General features: G+C 40.5%; 1 protein-coding gene across 4 annotated transcripts in view; it reads right to left on the bottom strand.

The window, feature by feature from the left end:
• Positions 1 to 13,240, bottom strand: part of PPM1L (protein phosphatase, Mg2+/Mn2+ dependent 1L) — a 189,806-nt gene extending 176,566 nt beyond the window's left edge. Inside the window, exons 1-2 of one of the 4 annotated variants that reach the window (XM_087872094.1) lie at positions 13,026 to 13,240; positions 10,932 to 11,689 (exon numbers count right to left, since the gene is read on the bottom strand). In XM_087872094.1, the coding sequence (XP_087728220.1) occupies positions 10,932 to 11,334 (403 nt within the window). In that variant the 5' untranslated portion in view covers positions 11,335 to 11,689; positions 13,026 to 13,240. Of the gene's footprint in view, positions 1 to 10,931; positions 11,690 to 12,545; positions 12,984 to 13,025 lie in introns of those variants that run through there. The other 3 variants (XM_087872096.1, XM_087872097.1, XM_087872095.1) reach the window with 3 other exon arrangements.
• Positions 13,241 to 22,827: the final 9,587 nt, after the last annotated feature.

The raw sequence follows: 22,827 nt of genomic DNA, 5'->3' as shown, positions 1-22,827 counted from the left end.
GCTGTTTACCCAACTGTGAATCAGACAGGTTCAGGGATGATGAGGACCAGTCATGCTTCAGCATTGTAATCAATTTGTATCATCAATGGTATGATAGGTGCTCCACGCTGCTTCCTCTTTTCTACCTACTCTATTTTATTCCATTTAAAAATAATCCTGAGATTCTAAATCAGCATTTTATGGCTTATACAGAATGCCAAAACCTACCATTTTATAACTAAATCTACTGTCCAATCCCAGACATGCAAATAAAGAGATGTACCTTTATTTAAATCATGTACCTTTAAAAATAATAAAATACAGCAACAATGCTTGGCATCATCCAAGTATATGAACCTTTAATATCGGGTTTAGATTAACCCATCTAGAAATAGAAATCAGGAACCTGTGGCTTGCCAGATGCTGTTGAAAAATAACTCCCAGCCTTTTCAGGAAGCAGAGCTAATGTTGAAGGGTATTGCAAGCTACTTCTCAGAAACATCTGGAATATTCTGTGTAAGGAAATCAGTTATTTGAGGAAGAAGGCACTCCAGTTCTCTGTGGAAGTAGAATATTCCACTCTTTTAAAGTGGAGTGAGAAAAGGCAAAAGAACCACAACTTGTATTCGAGTGTTACCTCTAGAACACAGGTGTCAAACTCACGTTGCCGTCACGTTTTGCTTTTTTTCCCTCCGCGGAGCTGAAGTAGGCGTGGCCTGCACATGACGCATCTGGCCTGTGGGCAGCCAGTTTGACACCCCTTGTCTAGAAGATTACTAGTCAATAGAGTCAAATGCCTATTAAGATTACTTAATTCTATTTCTCCTAACTGTCAACAAGAATACCTATAAGCAGAGCATGATAAGAATGACTGTCTTCTGTAGTTGCTGCTCAGCAATTAGGGCCTCTTCCAAATCCTACCTATAAGATGACAGCAAGCGAAAACAATTCCTGATAAGACTGTTTAATTTCTTTTAATTGTTTGAAGGAAATTTAAGACCTTTAGACCTTCCCTGACTGCTGTGTGAAATGCAGCCTAACTATATTTCAGGTGACAGAAAACTGCATTGACCTGAAATAATGAAATCTTTTATCTCCATTGCTAATCTCTATCCTACTTCTATTGCTTCTGTTTCAAGTTGCTGCAGTCACCTGATTTTCTCCCAAGGGAATATGTGACAAAACCTAACAGATTGGATATAGCTTACAGCCACTCTTGGCTGCTGCTAGAATAAGAACTTTAACACTGGAACAACTAAAGACACTTCAAGCTGTCTCACTGGTAGGAGACAGTAGAGTTGAGGTGAGATGAGGTGAGATGAGATGAAGGCAACGGTATGAGGACATGCCAAGAAAAAGAGGGACTGAGGGCAACTTATGTCTTGCTGAGGCAGAAGTGAGGAAAGCCCTGCATTAAAGTAAATGTGATATAAATCCCCTAATTGAACCGTACTTACAAATTTCCTTTGTATAATCCTTCCTTTTACCTTCTCTGCATTTTCTGCTATTTAATTTCCAAAAACCATAATCAATTGTTTTTAAAAAATGAAGGCGTCTGTCTTAAATCTTAGAATAAAATGTGGCCCAGTTTGAACTACTAAAGAAAATAATTATTTTGAGCCTAGTTTATAATGCAGCATCTAATTATCTGATTTCACTGATTCATGTGATAGTTTGGTGGCCATCAGTATAAGCGCCAGTGACCGGGTTTTATATATAAGCAAGATATCACCATTGTAAATATTTATGTTAGTGTAAGGCAAACATATTTCATGATCAACAACTAGAGGACATTTCTATAAATGGGAAAAGACTAGCACTCATGAAATCCTGTGTGCATTTGAGATTTCATTAAGGGTTTATTAGTCAATGGAGCAAAATTCAAAGCCAATGTGTCACATTTTCAGCACAAGAACCATATGGCCTCAAAACTGTACACTCCCTCATTAAAAAATGAGCACAATACAAAAGGAAGAAATTCAAGTGGTGCAGTCTTCAATAAGACTATGCACATTAATCTACTTTAGTCTGCATCGATTTCATGACTTCAGTTAGCATTCTGTCAAATATTTTCATCATTCTGCATTTTTTAAAAAGTAAGATTTAAATTTTTCTATAGCCATGATGGACATGGCACACAAAGCCATCTCTCTGGGCATGCCAGCCATCGCCCATTTCTCTTCTGAGTTCTGGTGTGCACATGTGTGTCAGCCAGCTGGTCTTCGCGCACGTGAGAGTGCCGTAACTCAAGAGCAACTCTCTGGCGCACATGCGTGCGCCAGGAAGCTAAGCTTCCAGTTTCCAGCACGCACATGCACACCAGCCAACTGGTCTTTGTGCGCACATGCAAGCCAGAAACCAGAAGACCACATGACCGGTGCACATGTGCACGCTGGAAACCAGAAGCTCAGCTTCCTGGCACGTGCATGGACACCAGGGAACCGCTCTTCCGGTTTCTGGCACTCCCACACCTCTGCGTGCGCTCTCCCATTTTGGCACTCAGTGCCGAAAAGGTTCACCCACACTGTTTTATACTATACACATTCATGCTTGTCTCTTTTACCCACAATAATCACTTATCTTGGAGAAGTGAATTTTGCAAAAGATAATCATATCCCAAACTGGATATTATTCTGAAAAGTATGAGTTTGATCGCCTCACTTAAAATGATTAATTGCTCAATATTGGTCTCAGTGTTGGATTGTGGGTACATTTGCCTACATGGCTTTAACAGAGATGAAAAAAATATCTGGACAGAAACCAAGTTTTCTCTAAAGGTATATCAGGTACCAGAATTCTTACATGTCCAAGCTAAGATTTGTTAAGTAAGAGAGGAATAGCTGTAAACCGTTCCCAGCTGGGATTGTCAGAGGTGTAAGTACCCATTTTTTATCACTGGTGAGAAATTTCACTGACTTTTTTTTTGCTGAAAATGTTTCTATAAATTCTTCATAATAATGACTGGAAACAAACTGCACATTCAATTAGAGGAAAAGCTTGTAGCATCAAAGCTTCATTAATGTTTTTTTAAATGAATATCCCTAGCAATTATGTAAGAGATATATGAATGTGTGTTTCCCACAGAGTTACATACAAAATGTTCTAATGACATGTAGAAATTTTCCAGTATAAACTGAACATAATCTACTTTTAGTGTTCTAGAGGACACTATTTTTCTATAAGTGAAAATTACAATCAATGAAGGCCAAGCATAATCTTGATAACAACTTCTGTGGAAAGTAATTAGTCTTTCTGTGTTACATAACAGTTAAAAGATACTGCAAGCTTTTCTCAGTTGCTTTCTACTGGCTCATAGAGAACTAAGAGGAACATTCTCCATTCTTACATACGTCCCATGAAGTTTGAGATTTCCATTCATGATAAAAGGATCCAAGATGGGGAAAGCTGAGAAAACATACTTTGAAAAATAGGAAGATTGATACAATTACAGAACCTGCAGCTGAAATTTAGATGGGAGAACATCTAACACTTTTGATTTGCACCTATTTTTCTTCTGGTATTCTCCAATAGCTGAAGATCACAGAAGCCTTACTGGTGATAATCCCAGAAGTTGGGGCTGTAATTTCAAACTCTTTTTTCATTGCTTTAGTACCTAAGTACTAAAGGTATAATTCCCAAAGGTGTAATTCTACAATTTGTATTCTCAATCCGCAAACAAAACAAAACAAAACCCTACTGTGATAACATGACAGCTTGCTGCCAAATCTGTCACAGCAGCAATGGGGCAGGGCACTTAGGTAGCCATCCCCAAAACATAAGGTCTGATAGGCCACATGTTCACGAATGATGGGCTGTATGCTAAAATAAAGCCAGGTCATGACACACACTTGAAAGTAAATCAGGAAGCCTGTAATTGTGGAGTGTGTCTGGCAAGAAAAAAGAATGTTATCTACAGGAAATATGCATGTGTAAATCTTGTAACAATTCTGGGTAGTTAGAAAGCTGATAAAAGTAACAAGAGTTAGACAACTTGCAAGCCTCAGCTAAATATTAGGAATACAGATGGCCTGCAGCCAATTAAATGTGTATTAGATAACTCCTGGGGTATTCATTAGCCAAATCTTAGGAATAGGGACAGCTAGAGACCAATAGAACAAATTATAGAATTATTACTAAAATATTTATTAGATGGTATTTCTTATTATCTCACCTTGTCCCTCCTTCTTTTTTGGTGAAAATGTATAAAGCTTACTTAATCCTTAGTTCTTGGTTCTTGGCATTTTGGCCAGGAGCCCTTTTCCTTGGAGTACTCCAATAAAAAACAATCAGAAAACCTGCACCTCGTATCTGGCGTCCATCATTGGCTTCGGCACCAGGCTCACATCCAAATTGGGGACAACACCGTCTTATCAAAGTGGAGGAAGAAGACATCAACAGATACAACTCTGATTTGCTACTGTGCAAGTCACTGTAACCTGTATGTACATAAAAATACCTTTGCCTTGCCAATTATATCTTTAAAACTCAGCATTTCCAAGTGTTCTTCATGACTTGATCCTTTTTTGATCTTTGGACTTAAAACTGAATAAACAAAGCCAAACACACACACAAACCCCCCCCCCAGCCTAAAACAACTCTACCAATAACAAGGTATTTCTAGCTTAAAAGTATTTCTGCCCAAAAGCAAGTTTCTCTCCCAAACAAATTTTTATATAAAACATAGTGTAGGATACTTATTCAATTGCTCTTTGAAGTCAATAAGAGCTAGTAGAGAATAACCACTTAAACAGCAAACATTCATCCAAGTTTTGCAACACATTCTTCCACCTAATACCTAGCCCTCATTTTTAAAATATTTCTTCCTGTGAAAACATTCAAAAGATATATAGAAATTCACTGAATGCTGGCCAAGTAAAATATTTTTCTTTATACAGAAGAATTTGCAGTGTTGTTTCTCCCACGGATAGCTAAAAAAACGAAACTAATCATATTCAAATTGAAGGGCATAAGGTAATAACCATCATACCAAATATTTTAATCTCTGATCACTTATCTATGTAAGCCTGCTTTATTTATAAGTAGGAACCCAAATCAAGAATTTACTTTTTACATATCCAGTTTCCTGAAAATCAAGCACACACTTTATACTTATAGACAAGAAAAATCAATTACAGGTAGTCCTTGACTTACTACAGTTAGTTTAGTGACCATACAAAGTTAAAACGGCACTGAAAAACAGGTGATTTACGACCATTGCAGCATCCCCACAGTCATGGGATCAAAATTCAGACACCTGGCAACTGACTCATATTTATGACGGTTGCAGTGTCCTTTTGATCACCTTTTGCCAAGCAAATACAATAGGAAAGCCATATTCACTTAACAACCATGTTACTAACTCAACAACTGCAGTGTTTTACTTAACAACTGTGGCAAGAAAGGTCATAAAATGGGACAAAACTCACTTAACAAATGTTTCACTTAACAATAGAAATTTTGGGCTCAATAGTAGTCATAAGTTGATGACAATATGTATTAGTCTTTTTTATTTGAAAAGTAGAAAAATCATACTCAGATTACATTTAAATTTATGAAAGACCTTGACAGATTTTTTTACTGACTTACCAACCCTACAAATAGGCAATCTATCTTCACTGAAACAAAGTAAACTTAGAGAATCTGGATCAGAAACTAAATGCAAAATCATATACCCACATTCTCAAGAGTGTACTAGAGTTCAGCACCCATAATTCCTGGCAAGTAGAGGCACTGATAAAAAATTATAGGGTAATTAAATGCCAACATATTTAAGGTAAAGGTAAAGGTTCCCCTCGCACATATGTGCTAATCGTTCCCGACTCTAAGGGGCGGTGCTCATCTCCGTTTCAAAGCCGAAGAGCTAGCGCTGTCCGAAGATGTCTCCATGGTCATGTGGCCGGCATGACTAAACGCCAAAGGTGCATGGAACGCTGTTACCTTCCCACCAAAGGTGGTCCCTATTTTTCTACTTGTATTTTTTATGTGCTTTCGAACTGCTAGGTTGGCAGAAGCTGGGACAAGTAACAGGAGCTCACCCAATTACACGGCCCTAGGGATTCAAACTATTGAACTGCCAACCTTTCGATTGACAAGCTCAGCATCTTAGCCACTGAGCCACCATGTCCCTTCCCAACGTATTTACAGGGCACCAATTCAACAATGAAAATTAAGAAGAAGTGTCATATTTAATTTCAATTCTTAGCAACAGCAATTGGTGCTGTTTTTGTTTCCTGAAAAACGCCACTGATCTTACATTCCTACAACGTAACTTACATTAATTGCAGTGATGGGTGGACTCAGACAAGGTTATGTTACATATTAAACCCAGTAAGAATCTCGCTAGAATCAACTCCTTTTACCCTTGCCCTCCCATCCTCCCAAAAGCTCTGATTATTCTGGCTCATTAACTCTTTTTTCCACTGAATTCTGCACTGTTACAGCAGGTAAGCAGTCCAGACAACTGACTGAAAAAGCTCAACAGTCTTGAATGTTGCTGAATAAAATGAATTAAGTGCCATCACATCCCTCAAGGTGACAATTGAAGGATGTTCTTGTTCAAAGCACTCATCAACATGGAATAAATTGCAGAGGTACATCAAGCATTTTTGCAAGCGCTTTTAAGTACATCACAAGACATCTAAAGCTTTTCCATGACAGGTTGGAAGTGATAACCTCCACAGTTTAAAAAGACCACCAAAACAAAAAACGGGGGAAAAAAATCAATTTCTTTGTGGTGATGTCTTGTAGAACAGTTACCCGTGTAAGTCAAGAAAAGAACGAGAAGAAAATCACCTTCCTGACTTATACATAAAAATAACAAGCATACAAAAATAAAATCCTTGCATAGTCAACTATGGCTATTTATAACAAACTAGAAACAGTAGCAGCAGCAATAATAAATTTATACACTGCCCAACTCCCAGCTTACTGCGATTGTAATTGTAAAAAATTACAATGTAAATTTCAGCTAAAGAGAAACTTTTTCAGCTCAGTGTGAAACAGATTCCTTTTCTTTATGGGTAATAACCTCATGTTGAGGGGGAGGGGAATCCCCATTCCTACAAACAACTCCGTCTCCCATTTTAGGATAGCTGCTGGGCTGAGATTTGCAATTTTAAGAGGGAAGTACATGAAGAGGGTTAAATATTAAATCTTTCCATCTCACCCCTTCTTCCCAAAAAAAATCACCTTTGGCACAATAATTAAAACTAAATAGGACCTTTTTAAAAAAGCAGAAGTTCCAGGACTTGGGAGAAGATTTTAGGCTAGATCCAAAATCAACCACATCAACCAGTGGTGAAATTCAAATTTTTTTACTACCGGTTCTGTGGGTGTGGCTTGGTGGGTGTGGTGTGGCTTGGTGGGCGTGGCAGGGAAAGGATACTGCAAAATCTCCATTCCCACCCCACTCCAGGGGAAGGATACTGCAAAATCCCCATTACCTCCCCACTCCTGGGGGAAGGATATTGCAAAATCTCTATTCCCACCCCACTCTGGGGCCAGCCAGAAGTGGCATTTGCCGGTTCTCCGAACTACTCAAAATTTCCGCTATTGGTTCTCCAGAACCTGTCAGAACCTGCTGGATTTCACCCCTGATCAAAACTCTAAGCACTTCAATGTCAATGTTTGTTTAGAATTATTTATAAATCCCAAATACAAACTAAAACTGAGTAATGAAGGCACATAGGATCTGCTCTCACGCACTGTTTATGAAGACAACACAATCTTTGAATGCAGAATCAGTTCATATCGTCTATTTTCTATGAATTTCAGCTTCATATTAAGAGTATTTTTTGGCAGAAGCAGTTACCCAAGCTGCTTGTAAAATTGATTCCAGACATCTTTCCATGTAGGAGGCACCAGGTAACTTCAATAAAAGCTGATCTAGGCCCCCAAACTTTTGGGCACCAGGGACTGGTTCAGTAGTTTCTGTGTGTTGCTTGTATCCCACAGATGGTGCTTCACTTGTTTGTGCAGTTTCTGGCGTGCCGTGGATGGGGGACCCTTGATCTACGCGACTGCATTTCTATATGCCACTACCTACTTTAGTGCTATAACCTTTTCAAAATACACTTAGATTAACAAACAAATCAAAGTTGGATTTTAAAGAAGCAGAACAGAAAGAATACTGACACTTTTGAATGTTACTGTTGGAGAAGACTTCTGAAATACCATGGATAGCCAAGAAAACAAGCAAGTGAATTGGACAACAAATTAATCTAGCCTTTTCACCTGAGGTACAAATGATCAGACTCAAATTATAGTATTCTGCACATGTCATGTAAACATAATGAAAGTTCCCTTGAAAAATCCAAAATGCTAGTGAAGATGGAAGGGAAGAGAACAACCTGTGGCAATAGGGATGGGTTTGATTGTCGTGGTAATGGATGCTCCATTGGGAAACCTGAAGAATAAAGCTGGAAAATAATCATCCTGGCTAAGGTTTAACTATATGGTCACTAGGAGTGGACACCAATCTGATGGAATATACAGGTCGTCCTTGATTTACAACAGCTCTGCATTGTGACTGTTCAAGTTACAACGGCATTGAAAAAAGCGATTTATGACAATTTTGCACAGATACGACTATTGCATTCCCATGGTCACGTGATTTACATTTGGATGTTTGACAACTGGGTTCACATTTATGACAATTGCAGTGTCCCAGTTTCATGTGACCAACTTTTGCAACCTTCTGACAAGCAAAGTCATTGGGGAAGCCAGATTCGCTGAACAACTGTGTTACTAATTTAACAACTGCAGTGATTTACTTACAAATGTGGCAAGAAAAGTCGTAAAATGGGACAAAACTCACTTGACAAATTTCTCACTTAGCAACATAAATTCTGGGCTCAATTGTGTTCGTAATTCAAGGACTACCTGTAATCAAACAAATGTGTTAAACATATAAGCAACCTTATACCTTTAATCTGGATAGAAGCACAATGTGCTGGTTTAAGATTATTCAAATTAGGTAGTCAGAAAGATTTTATTCAGTATTAATAAGTATCCACTAAAACATAGAAATGCATATTACACTATGCCTGCAAACATATGCTCTATATGTATTGTGGAATCTTTCGTGAATTTTTCTAAAAATAATGGCTTAGTAGCTAAAAATTTGCTTATTAACCATAGAAATTCTGCAAAGCATCATCAATGTAATGAAACAAAAGGTGCTGTTAAACATAGGCTAAAAAATAAAAGCTACATTAAAACTTTTAAGTACAATAGACATTCTATCATGTTTTAAGACACTGTTTTAGATGTGGCTAAACTAATGATTTGAAAGGATGGGAGGATGGCTGTAGCACATGAGGAACAACCAAACAGCTTGCCAAATTATCAAATCTATTTTAATCATAGTTCAAACTGCTGACAGCAGACACAGAGTATCTAATATGATGAAGGAGCAGGAAGGGGACAGGGGTAAAAAGCAGAGTTTCTTTGCAGAGGATAATGCACCTGGTAGGACAATGTTATCTTTAAGAATTTCTCCCAAGCAAAGGTAAAGGGGACTTACAGAAGAATGCTGCTTACACATTAATTTCAAATGACTGCACACCATCTCTTTCATACTTTCATCAACCTCAAACCCTTATTCCCAAAGGTCAACTAACAAGAGAAAGTACATCTAATCTCAACCACAGATTAGATGGCCTAACCAAAGCTTTCAACAATAACATGAACTCAGTATAGTTATTAGGTTCTCTCTCATATCGGTTAGCACCATGAAAAACAAAGATTTCAAAAGATAATAAGCCAAGAACTGCTCATTTTGAAGGGGGCAAATGGAGCAACTGCCCATCCTACGCTACCCAGATTTCACTTCCAACATCCTACATAATTCCAGTGCCCATAATTGCTATCAGGATGCCAATTTCCCCATTTTGTGACTTTGGAGAGAGCCCCGCAGAATATGGAGAGTGATTCCGACTACACTCCAATCAAACTGCTTCTCATTAAGGCCACACACAGAGAAAAGGCCACTAACCATCCAATCTCCTTATCTGACAAACAAACAGAAGATTATCAAGAGCCACAACATATCCCATTATAGGAACAGCTGCTCTCCCCAGGAGGCTCAATTTCTTTCTGATCACCATCAGAGCTTTTCCAGAAAGTTTGATTTATCAGAACAGCTGTAGGAAATGCAGACTCTGGATATATAAAAAAAAAAATACAGAAGCAAATAAAAACAAATCGGGCAATTACTTCAGCTGGTGTGAATGTATAACTTGGGCATGAAACCACTTCCTTATCCATTCAGAACCACCCTCTGAATTCAAGTGAAATAGAATGAAGCCTCTTTCTAATGTGTGGCTAATGAATAGACACGCAGTTAGTCATTATCCAAATAAACCTGGCTTCTCCCACACAACTGCAAAAAAGCTACAGCCATTCTTCTGCGCATATGCTGCAGGGAGGCACATGGCATTTATTTTCACTTCTATTCTAGGCAAGCAGCTCATCTCCGTGAGTAAAAAAAGGATACGGAAAATACCATCAATAAAGTCATAATGAAGAGATGCTGCAAAAACGGAGAGTGGTAAAGTTTGCCAGCATATCCCTCAGTCAGCACTGTGCTGATAGCTTTTACTTTACAGTCGTACATTCATGCTTTATTAAAACAAAGGTAGCTTTTAACTAACTGCAGATATCGACATTGAAGCCCAGACAGTTTGATTCTAAGAGCTTATTTCAAACATATGAACAAGCACAATCATTGCTCTTAAGGTTCTGGGTCTACAATTTCAATTCACTGAAGATTAAGCTGTACCCCCTTTTTCCAATGACACTCATGGAATTGATTTTGAGCAAATCAAAGAGTGTTACAACAGCACACATCAACTTTGCAGCTAACTTACAAAGCCCTGTATGATCACTGCCCAAACTTCCCAAACGTCTGAACACACAATAGCAAATTCCCATCACCCAAACCAGCCTGAAACTTGCCTCTCCACCGTGTCCATCAAATATCCCAAATATGGATGGATGAGTCTTGTTCACCAGATCCGTGATCACTTCAAACCTGTCTTCCATGTGGTCTCTCCGGCCTTGGATGGAATAAACAGCCACATTGTGGTTCTTAAACTCCCAGGTCTTGGAAAACTCTGCATCCAGCACATCTAGACCCCCAAGTTGGTCATTTTGCATAATTTCTGCTACCTTGCCCTTCACCATCTTCACCGCATCCCTGCTGGACTTGACAATGGTTTTCACTTCATCCGTATGGAAGAAGTAGCTCCATAGGGCCAGGCTGATGCATAGCAGGAACAGCGTCTCTGGTCTCAGTAAGAAGTAACGCATGATCCGACCCAGCAAAGAGAGCAAAGTCATTGTATCCTCTATCATTTATTACAGAGACAGTAGATCTCCCCCTCCCACACACACCATATACCACACACCCTGATGGTTGGGATGGGTCTAAAAGCAAAGCAGCAAATCACTGCATGTTCCTGTAATGCAAACCCACAGAGGGCAGGGTTAGTGCTGCTAAAAGTGCCTCCTCTTTCTCCTCCGTTCCTCTATGCAACTGCTTCAGGGCGCGGAGTCCCAGATGGCAAAAGAGAAGCTCCGATGTCAAGTTGCAGAGATCGGCATGCACGCTTGGGGAGTCGGAAGGCACCCTTCTCCTTCTCCACTTCTCGCTCCTGCTGCTGCCGAAGAGCATGCAGTAGCTTCTGGAGAAACGGCTGCGGAAGACCAACTGCAAGACAGCAAAGGATCAGTGCAGGAGCTGCTAGAGGCACCAGCGGCAGTACAAAACCTATCTGGGTCTGCCGCAAATCATCCTGTGCTCCTTGTGCCCTTTTTCAGCCAGGACAGAGCCAACAAGAAAAGAACATATGGCACAAGGGGACCCTATTCCTCCCTCCCTTAACTATTTCCCTGGGCATTCACTCCTGCCCGCCCAAGGATGAAACTGAAGCAGTCAATCAATTCATAGCACCCAACACAATTCCTACTCCCCGTACTGAGTCCAGCAATAGCCCGGGGCAGCTGCTAGCCCAAAGGAGCAGGGCAGAGGGAAGGAGGGCCCCAAAGTCAAAAGCACACTATGGTGCAACTCTAGGGTGAGAAACTGGGAACAACAGCAGCAACAACAACAATCAGTGTGGCTTTTTAGAAGCAGGCAGGCAGGCAAGTTAGTCCCGCTAGGATCCAAGCAAGAAGGAACAGGAACCCAAGAGGAAGCTTCAGGGAGACTGAGCTGGCCAATGGAAATATTGTACGAAGGGACTGGTGGCTAGAGATGGACTGACCGTTACAGGGAGAAAGTGGGATAGAACAGACAAACAAACAAAAAAACAGGCTGATTCCACCATAAGGAATGTCCATCATGTCCGTGTTTCTAAAAAAAGGAACAGGGCTGTAAAACCAGGGCAAGCTTGGCTGAAGAGCCACCCTTCGTTGATTCTCCCAATTCGTTGAGCCTTTTTTTTCCTTTTAACATTCTACCCCCTGAACATTATTATTATTACTATTACTATTATTTCTACAACCGGCTCAGCCACTATGATCTTTAAAGGTATCTCCAATAACTTTTAGGGAAGGTGACTCACTTTGGGAAAGAGCTCCGCACCGCGGGCGCAGGCTGGGAACGTGGATCGCTTGACGGGGGATGGGGGGACGGGACGAGGGAGCACAAAGGGGAGGTTTTAAGCGGCGTGGGTTTCCTCCACCAGACCCTCCACCTGCTCCTCCTCCGCTGCTGCCGCTGTTCCTAACGGAGGAGTGCAGAGATGTTACCCGCTAAAAAAAACAAAAAAAAGCCACGTCGGCCCCCGCCGGGCAAAGAAAGCAGCCCACCTCGTGCTCCTTCCCCGTTGCTGCAAAAGGCTGATCGCTCACTTGCCCCAGCCAGCGGCAATCCGGGGTTCGGGGTGAGGGGGGGGGGTGTCTGGCCAATCGGCGACTCGCTTCTCCACCTTGTGGCTTGCAATGCACCCGCCGCCCTTCCCCGGGCCTCCTCTTACTTCGACGCCGAATCCGCCCTCCCCCTCGCATGCCGTCCCCCCGCCCCTTCCCTCGGCTGCTGTCACCTGCAGGGCCGGTCGCAAAGGTACCTGTCTCCCCTTTCTTCCTGAGCCCGTCCCTCCCACTGGGCTGGGCTCGAGGGCTCCCGAGCCACCTCTCCTGGAGAGCGATGCCTACAACTCCCGGCAGCCTTAGCGCCGAGGCGCTTTTCCATAATTGGGAGGAACCCCGCCAAGGGCTTCTGGAGTCTGAAGTCCGCCAGTTCTCACAGCCAAGCCTTGCTCTCTCGCGCCCTCTGCCAATAGATATATAATGATGCACCCGTAAACACACAAAAACACGCGGTTCCCTTTTTGGGGGGTGACTACCGTAAGCAGCGTTAGCAAAGCACAGAAAGGGAGTGGGGAAAAAAAACTTTAAGCGTAAATCAGTGACATGTAATTTAAAAAAACAAACGAACCTGGAATGCGGTATAGAGAAAATTAGTTTACCTTTTTTTTTAATTGGGTTTCTATTTTTTTTAAAAACCGGTTAAAGAATTCAACCTTGTCGTTTGTTCCCTAAGTTCTTCTTTGAAGGCCTCTCCAACCCGATCCAAACATGACCATCTTTTGGAATAGAATAGAATAGAATAGAATAGAATAGAATAGAATAGAATAGAATAGAATAGAATTCTTTATTGGCCAAGTGTGATCGGACACACAAGGAATTTGTCTTGGTGCATACACTCTCAGTGTACATAAAAGAAAAGATACATTAGTCAAGAAACATAAGGTACTGTTGGAAGAAACATCCTTCTGGGTTCTGCTCCAAGTGGGGAAAACAGACACTGGAAACATGGAGACTGCTTGGAAAGATGGTTTAATGGTGGACAGGATCACATGGCTTGAGTTCCTGAACAGAAAAGGGGGGATACAGTAAATCCTCGGGTTTTTATGCTCTCTCTGGCTCTGCATTTCTTGGGGCCCCAAAAGAGTATCCTGATTGGTTGTCAGACTCCCAGGGGGTGGGGGTCTTGCTGGCTGATGCAATCTTCCCAGGTGCCATGTGGTGAGCCTCGTCTAGATGGGTCCCATTGTGTTAGTTTCTGTTGCTATTGTGTTGCAAATGTCCTTTGACAAAGGATTGGGTTTCTGCCTCTGTCCCATTAACAAAGGGTGGGGGGCAGGAAGGTGGGAGCTGCTTCAAAACATGCTTATCCCAGGGAAATATAATATTCTGCCTTTTTCATATTTCCTAAAATATTTCACTCTTCCAGGAGAGGGGTGGGTGCTAACTTCCTACAGTACAACACTTAATGATAATCATAGGGAAACAATCTAAGTCTTTTCTGTTAAATTTATTTATTTTGTTATTTATTTATTTAGTAAATTTGTGCATTACCCATCTCACTATCAAGCGAACTTAGTCGTTTTCTGGCAGATGTTTTGTTACACAAATTACACCAGCACTAGTCTGAAAACAACCAAGCTCGGAGAGCGCCAAGGACCACTCATTTTAACCCTGAGCTACAAACATTCTTCTCTACATTATAATTTGCAATCATCCACTTCATTTTCTAAAAAAAAAAAAAAAAAAAACCCTACCTGGGCTTTTGGTATGTTACTTTCTGGATCCATTCTCTTCTTGTATCATATAATCTATTTAATATTCACTAAAGTTGTGTACTAGGGCATCTTGAAACACATAGTGCTTTGGCAGACATTGAATTGGATAGATTCCATTACCTCCGGGCTCTAATTAAAGTTTTGTTTGCCTAAGGAAGTGATGGCTAACCGTTTTGTCGTCGCATGCCAAAAGTGGAAAGCGCCCGCACCCATAATGCAATGTGTGCGGGACCCCCGCGCTCCCCTTGGCCCCGCACATGCGCACATGCACACGTGCCCCCCGCCCCTGCGTGCACATCTTCTGCATGTGCCCCAGCGCATGCACGGCAGAGACCAGAAATCAGCTGACCGGCGGGAGGTCCTCATTTTACCCATCTTGGAAGGATGGAAGGCTGAGTCAACCTTGAGCCTGGTGAGATTCGATCTGCCAAACTGCTGGCACCGGTGATCAGCAGAAGTAGCCTGCAGTACTACACTCTAACCACTGCGCCACGGCGGCTCTTGGCAAAGTAATCAATGCCAAAGTAATCATCATCTGCCAGAAAAATGCAGTTGGAAAAAAATGTCCAGAGGTACATTGTAATGCCCACAACAATCTCTAAGGACCAAGAGAAGGTGGGCAGAAATCTGCCTCTGACTGCATCATCACCAGCACAATCGTGGAGGTCAGTGGTGGTATTCAGCCGGTTCTATCCAGGTTGGGCGAACCGGTAGTGGTGGCTGCAGGAGGCTCCGCCCACCTGCCCAGACATCATCACATCCCGTTTTTGATGCTCTGTGCATGTGCGGAAGGCACATGCTCACATTTGCAAACCGATACCAAAGGTAAGTGAATACCACCCCTGGTGGAGGTGTCATAGAACATGTGTATGGCCAGAAGTGTATCGAAAGAAAAGGCAAAATTCTATTTCAAGACTGCAACAGCTAAATTCAATCATATTCTGCCTTTGCCACCTCAATTCTTCTCTTCAAGATTATCTCTCTGGTTGTCTGCACTGCAGTAACTCAGGTGGCTAATAGGTAATCTTATCTTGATCAAAGGTGGCACAGATGAACCGCATTGCATAGCTAATGCTAAAACATAAAGCAAAGTTTTGAACTGGAGCAGGCAAACAGAGGATGACTTGACGGTGATATAATCCATTTAGTCCTCTAACTAGAATTGATGAATTATCCCTCATCGAGTTATGACCACAGTTCAGCCCAAAATTTATGTATCTCAATGAAACATTTGTTAAAAGAGTTTTGCCCTATTTGACGGCCTTTCTTGCCATGGTTGTTAAATGAATCCCTGCAGTTGTTCAGTTAGTAACACGGCTTCCCCTTTGACTTTGCTTGTAAGAAGGTCACAAAAGCTGATCACATGACCCCAGGACAATGAAACTGTCCTAAATATGAACCCAGTTGCCAAGTGTCTGAATTTTGATCATGTGATCACGGGGATGCTGCAACAGTCATAAATGTGAAAACTGCTCATACATCACTTTTTTCAGTGCCGTAACTTTGAACAGTCACTAAGTGAACTGTTGTAAGTTGAGGACTACCTGTGGTCCAGTGGACTACCTGTGGTCCAGTGGTGCGTTCTAACCAGATTTACTACCAGTTCTCTTTGTGCACGCGCTTCATGTGTGATCGCTGCGTGCATGCGAGCGAAGCGAGCATGCGTGCCAAACTTGCACTCCGCACATGCGCGTTACGAATCTGCCCAGCTGAGGTGCAGCAATCCACTCTGCCGGACCTATCAGCTGGGCTAAAAAAGAAGAAATAAAAGGTACGAATAACATGGGGGTAGGCAGGAGGGCCCAGCTCCTTGACAAAGAGAACTGGTTCGGTGACGTCATAGCGTCACCGCTACCGGCTCGGCCAAACCGGGCCGAACCAGGAGGAGCCCACCACTGCTGTGGTCCTTAAATATGCTCATTCAGTGCTTCCCAAGGACCTGCTGGTGGTCTACAAAGAACAGGTAATTCTTGATTTACAACAATTCATTTAACAATCAAAGTTACAATGACCTTAGAAAATGGAACTTACAACCTGCACCACTTCCATTTGGGTACTTGGCAACCGGCTCATATTTATAACCCACTGCAGCATTCTGTTGTCATACGATTGTAATTTGTGACCTTTTTTTTTTTTTTTTTGCTGATTTCCAGTGAAAAACATGTATCGGGGAAGTTGGGTTTGCTTAGCGACATGCCATTTGCTTAATGTTCATCATAAAAAAAATCATAAAATGGGGCCAACTCAACGTATGATGGCTTACAATGAAAATTCTGGTCCCAGTTGTGATCCTGAGTTAAGGACAATCTGTACTGCAATACACATATAAATCAAAATTTCCACAAAGCTGATGTTCTTCCTCAAACACTAAAATTTCTTGAGTCATCCAAGATATTAGCCTTTTTAAAAAATGCCCTTTAATTTGCGGCTCTGTGAATTCAATGGAGGTGCATATTCCATGTTGCCTTCAGGCACCACTCTGCTGAATGTTGGCCTATGTGGCAATCCACATTAAGAAAACGGCTGGAATTGGTCTACATACCTATACTTGACTTTGGCATGAAGAAAAACCAGAATTAACTTTCTAAATACATAAAAGTATACAGTAAGCCACAATAATCCAAATGAAAGGCAAATCATCAATATGTTCTACAGTATTTGGTTTTTAAAAAGCAGTCTTGGATATTTTCTCTTTACAAACAAGCAGTTTATTTCCATATTCTGGATTGAGCCTGGATATTGTGCAGAAAAATTTTATTTGAACTGTTTATTTTATTACTGTTCTGTTTAGTCATATATAAAGTGCCTGCATCTCTTACAGCAAGATTTATTCCAGAATGATTGTATTTGTTTGCTTATATTTTTAAAAATAGCTACTTCCTTTGTGGCTACTCTTGGCAATATATAATTGAGTTAAGATCTATATTCAACAGAACCATTAATCAAATCCATTCTAAACATGGAGAGTAATGTCCAGAACTGCTAAGCAATTCATTACTTATGCATTCTCTATTGCAGTAAAATATCTACTCATGTAGTATCGTGAGGCTGCCTCTGAATGGAAGGAAGAAATCAAGGAGGAAGTTATACGAATCATGTTTTCTGTGGAGAATTTTGTCAGTCTGAGTAGTTTACATTTTTTAAAAAAAAATTTGATTTATATGCCGCCCTTCTCCGAAGACTCAGGGCAGCTTACAATGTGCTCAGCAATAGCCTTCATCCTTTTGTATATTTATACAAAGTCAGCTTATTGCCCCCACAACTGGGTCCTCATTTCACCTACCTTAGAAAGGATGGAAGGCTGAGTCAACCTTGAGCCTTGGCGAGATTCGAACCCTGCAGTAATTGCAGGCAGCTGGTCTTAATAAGCTTAATAACAGGGTGCCTTAAACCCCTGTACTACCAAGGCTCATTTCTGATCATTGTGGATAAAGTGACTAAAATTCAAGGCAGTATTTTCCTATAAGTTTCAGGGCTGGTCAGGATGTTCTAGACCAGTGTTTCTCAACCTTGGAAACTTGAAGATGGGTGGACTTCAACTCCCAGAATCCCCCAGCCGGTGCTCAAGGTTGAGAAACACTCTTCTAGCCTTATCAGAGAGGCCATTCCATTTGTGTAATTTTTCAATTCAAGATTTATTTTTAATCTAGTTACTGTTAAGCAATATCTGTTAAATGTTGAAAAATTGAAACCAAGACAGATGATAACTTGGCTATATGTTTTAGTATGTTTAGCATAGCCCAAGAAGGAATAGATGATGACTAAAGAAGATTAATTAATCTATCAGAGATAAAGGGAAGATGAAGGAAGTTGAGAACAAGGATTCTATATATAGCAGGAAAATAGGTTAGGCAGGAACTGGCCCAAGGAAACAAACAACAGCTAACTCTATACTGTGCAGGAAATCTTATGGCCCCATTGGTTCTCATAGAAATGTAATCGATACAAGAATTTATTAGCTTCTTTATGCTTAGTTCTTAAAACTGAAGTTTATTTAATATTTAGTGCCAGCTAGACATTATGGAAAGGAACGGAGATGGGTGGCTAAGAAATATGAATGAGACAGGGAGGAAGGGAGGGAGAGGGAAGGAGGGAGGGAGGGAGGGAGGGAGGGAGGGAGGGAGGGAAAGAGAAATGATACTTCATATGAATGATGAGACACAGATATAATGGATAGATAATAAAGGAAAATTGCCTAGACTTACACATGGGTCTTGCCATGCAAGGCACATGGGTGTATTCATGCATGCATGTGCCATCTTATAATTTATTTATTTGTTTCTTTATGTATTCTTTATGTAGGCATGAATTTATTCTATTCTAGGGCACACATCCCCATAACCATCACATTTTGTACAGTTGAAGCTTCTGGAGGGTTCAAGGACAGCTCCTTCAGGGGCAGACCCATGTAGAGTCTGTTATAATAGTCCATAGGTCTATGCAAAATCTTATATATTATTTATATATTAGAGAACAGTCATAGATTGTTTTACAAATCTGGGAAATGACAACATTTCAAAATATTCAACTTTCTCTGTAAACCTAGTATAACACAGACCAATGAAAAGCAGTGAATTCTTGAAAGATTCAATATTTCCTTATCACACCTGATTCAAAATCACTGAAATTTTTTAATCATCTTCCTTCACAAAAATCATGTATTAATTTTACAGATAATCTCATCTTATTTTCAGGAAGGAGGTTATTTACAAAATTAAATTTTCACAGCTTAAAACAAAAAAGTTAAAAGGCTGAAGTTCATGTTACTTTTTACCGCAGAAAAGGGGTTAAGTGAGATGGAAAATTGCTAAGTATATGATTACTAGAGCATAGCAAAATTATTCAAAATGGCCACTGTTATGCAAGACAACTGATACTTATTTAAAATGCTTTATATCCTGAGCTTCACTGCAAAATAAAATCCCTCTCTCTCCCCACTCCCTCACACACACACACACACAAACAAACACACACACACACACACATATACCCCCAAGGAGAAAGAAAAATGTAATCCTGAGTACAATTGTGTTAAAATGTAATACAACACACATATAGAAATCTACCAAAACAGAAATATACTGAAGGAGAATGATATTATTATTATGGTTCATTGCAGAGTCAGTCAGATTCATTTGGCATTTTTAATCACCTGTTGAATCCTTTCTAAGAATCTGGGATAGGTAGAAGTTGACGTTTATATGATATTAGCGGTGTCCTCGCAGGATGTAAGCTGCTCCAAGTAAAGCTGCTTTTTGCAATTGACTGATGGTGAATTTTTCAATGATGATGTTGTTTAAGTGGTACTCCAGTTATTATTATTAAATATATGTGCCACATGTCTCACCATGGGAGCTACTCTAGGTGTCCTACAACAATGAAAAACAAAGAAATAAAAAGAAAGTTTAAAACAAAGTGAAAGAAAAATAGAACAATAAAATAAAAAAGACAACAAAGAAAATACATCAATATGACTAGCAAAAAGGATAGATGAGTGGGAAGCGGATAATGGGGGGAGGGAAGGAAGTGGAGTCTGCTATCAATCTAGCAGCCACTTCTAGAGTAGAACTCACCCATTGGGTCCCCATTGACCTCAGATAGCAGTGAAGGTATTTAAAATTTCCAAACTGAGTTTGATTCCTAACTTTTTCTATTGGTTTCTTGGTAAGAAGAAGCAGTAGCAGAGGCAGGAAGAAAAGCTTTTTCCTTGCTCATCCACTCAACTGTCATCGTCCTTTTTTTTCTCTTTCTTTGTCCTCCATTTATCAAGGCCCTCAGACAAATAAAATTGAACCAGTAAAGGAAGAAAATAGAAGAGGAGTGTGCAATCTCTTTCAGAATGTGCATTTGAAAGATGCATGAGCTCTGCTCAGAATACAAGTATCACATTCTAGAAACGAGTGTGTGGAAACCATTTACGGTAGAGGTTTCAAAGTTTTATGGAAATGACAGCCTGAAGCCCTTATTTCATCTCTTGCCTTCAAAAATTCTAAAAAAAAAAAAAAAAAAAAAAGTGCCCACAAAGAAGCTGGAAATACTGCTCCATCTACATTTTTATAGCATTGTTAAGTATACATTAGCTATAAAGAAACAATTCTAAGATTCTGTAACAATAGAGAAGTACGGCAATTTGAAGTGCGGCTGAAATCTTGTCCTGCAAATTTCAACCAGTAGTGATTTCATTTCAACCAATAGCGATTGCATAAAAAAATAATAGTAATTTGATTTCTTATGGTACTGGTTTTTCATACCAGTTAATACGGTACAGTCCAGGCATGTAAAGGGAGGTAGTAACAGACTTTCAATCACTGAGCGTGCAGAAATTCAACCAATCTTTAAGGCAGAGTAAAACTGAAGGGAATAATAACAACCTTCCCAAAAATGACGTATTTTTAGTGGACACTGAATGGGGAGAAAATTGCAAAGATAAAAATCAGGACAATAATATTCAAGGACTTTTGCCTGCATCTGATAAGAGACTGCCTGAAGATTATATCCGGTGGAGTGTGAAGAGTTGATTGGACAATGTGATGAACTTGTGGGTGTGCGGCAAGGCTGTGAACTCTTAGCTGGGTGAGGAAAACCTGGAAGCTTCAGATTTGGGTTTTCCCAGATGTACCAACATGACATCTCTAATAAATTGGAATTTTGAGGAACCTCAGGCCTCAGAGCTTTATTTTGTTGGGGGTGTTCCTTGGAACCCTGACACCTTTCATGCCATTGAATTGGGTTACCTGAGGGAACACCTCTCCACCACACTAAATCTGGCAGAACAGGCATGTTGCAGATATGATCGGCCCAGGACTTTCATTTGATGGGTCCCAGGAGATGTGCCTTCTCTGCATGGCACCCACCTTATGGAAAATTCTTCTCTTCCAAATTAGACTCTGTCATTTTTGGTATTCCAAAAAGCCCACAAGTCTTGGATATATTGTTAGGCTTGAGGCTCCCAGGTGAAGAGAGACCTGCTCAGATGGCTCTATGCTGTATGCGCATGTTGAGGTAGCCATTTTTATAATCCCTCTCCTATGGGTTGTATTTTTGCTTTTATGATATTTATTAATAAAGTTTTCCATATTGTACATTTTTTTGTTTTTATTTATTGTTCTTATTCATTCTTGTTAATGAATGCTAATCAGTATCCCTTTCAATGAGATGGGTGGCTATATAAACATGAATCCTTCCTTGTTCTTATCTCATAAATGGAGCATATAACAGAGGCAGGGATGGGTTCTAAAATTTTTTACTTACAAAAATGGGTTTTGTGGGCGTGGCTTATTTTGTGGGTGTGGCTTGATGGTCATGTGACAATTATTTAGGATTTAGCAGAGGTACTGGTCTACCAGGCTTTTAACTGCTTGAAGAGTTGTACTGGTCTATCCATTTATTTTTGCAGGCACTGATCTACTCATGTATTTTTGCAGCACTGGTCTACCCATTTATTTTTGCAGGCACTGGTCTACTCATTTGTTTTCTTTTAACACTGATCAGTTGTAGGGTGGCCCTTTGAAGCCCCGTGGCAAGAGTTTAAACAGATTTTTTCCCTCTAGCCATCAGCTGGGACTCAGGAGGCAGCAATAGATTGGGGGTGGGGCCAAATAAAAGGTAAGAATAACACGGGGGGGTGGCAGGGTGGGAGAACCAGTTCGGTGACTTCATATTGTCACCGCTACTGGCTCCGCAGAACCGGGTGGAATTGGGAGGAACCCACCACTGAACAGAGGCATATATACTAGTCTTGTATTAATAAAAGTGGAAACTGCTTTAATCCAAAAGAGACCATTTTTAAAATGGCCACATTTTCTTCTGCTTCAAAGCATGGTCTATGCTCCCACTGAAGGAAGTTGTGACTTTTCTATATGTCAGCTCCTTGGTTTATTACACAGCAGCTGTGTGAATTGTAGTTTTCTGAGAATCATAGAGCATGGTATTAAACCTCATAAACTTCAAATATTACCTGTCTCTGATGAACAGTTTTCCATTGAAAGCCTCCAAATCTTTTAATTGTGTGCGAATCTTGGCACTTTAAGTTCTACGCTGTGTCTCACTTGCCTAGCAAATTACTGGGTTACTCACTTGCAACAAGAAAATTATGGAAAATCAATGGAAATCAGAAGAAATATGTTAAAAGTCTCAGGCTCAGATCTGTGGGAGTTGCAATCTCAACACATCTGGATGGTGTCACATTAAAGGAAATTTGTCAAGAAAGAAACATGTTTTTATTCATCTAGAGTGATTCACAATCATCCCTTTGCACATA

This window comes from Pantherophis guttatus, chromosome 6, assembly GCF_059756535.1.
Source record: "Pantherophis guttatus breed Tessera chromosome 6, ASM5975653v1, whole genome shotgun sequence".
Taxonomy (NCBI): Eukaryota; Metazoa; Chordata; class Lepidosauria; order Squamata; family Colubridae; genus Pantherophis; species Pantherophis guttatus.
This window is presented reverse-complemented; position numbering and strand designations above follow the sequence as displayed.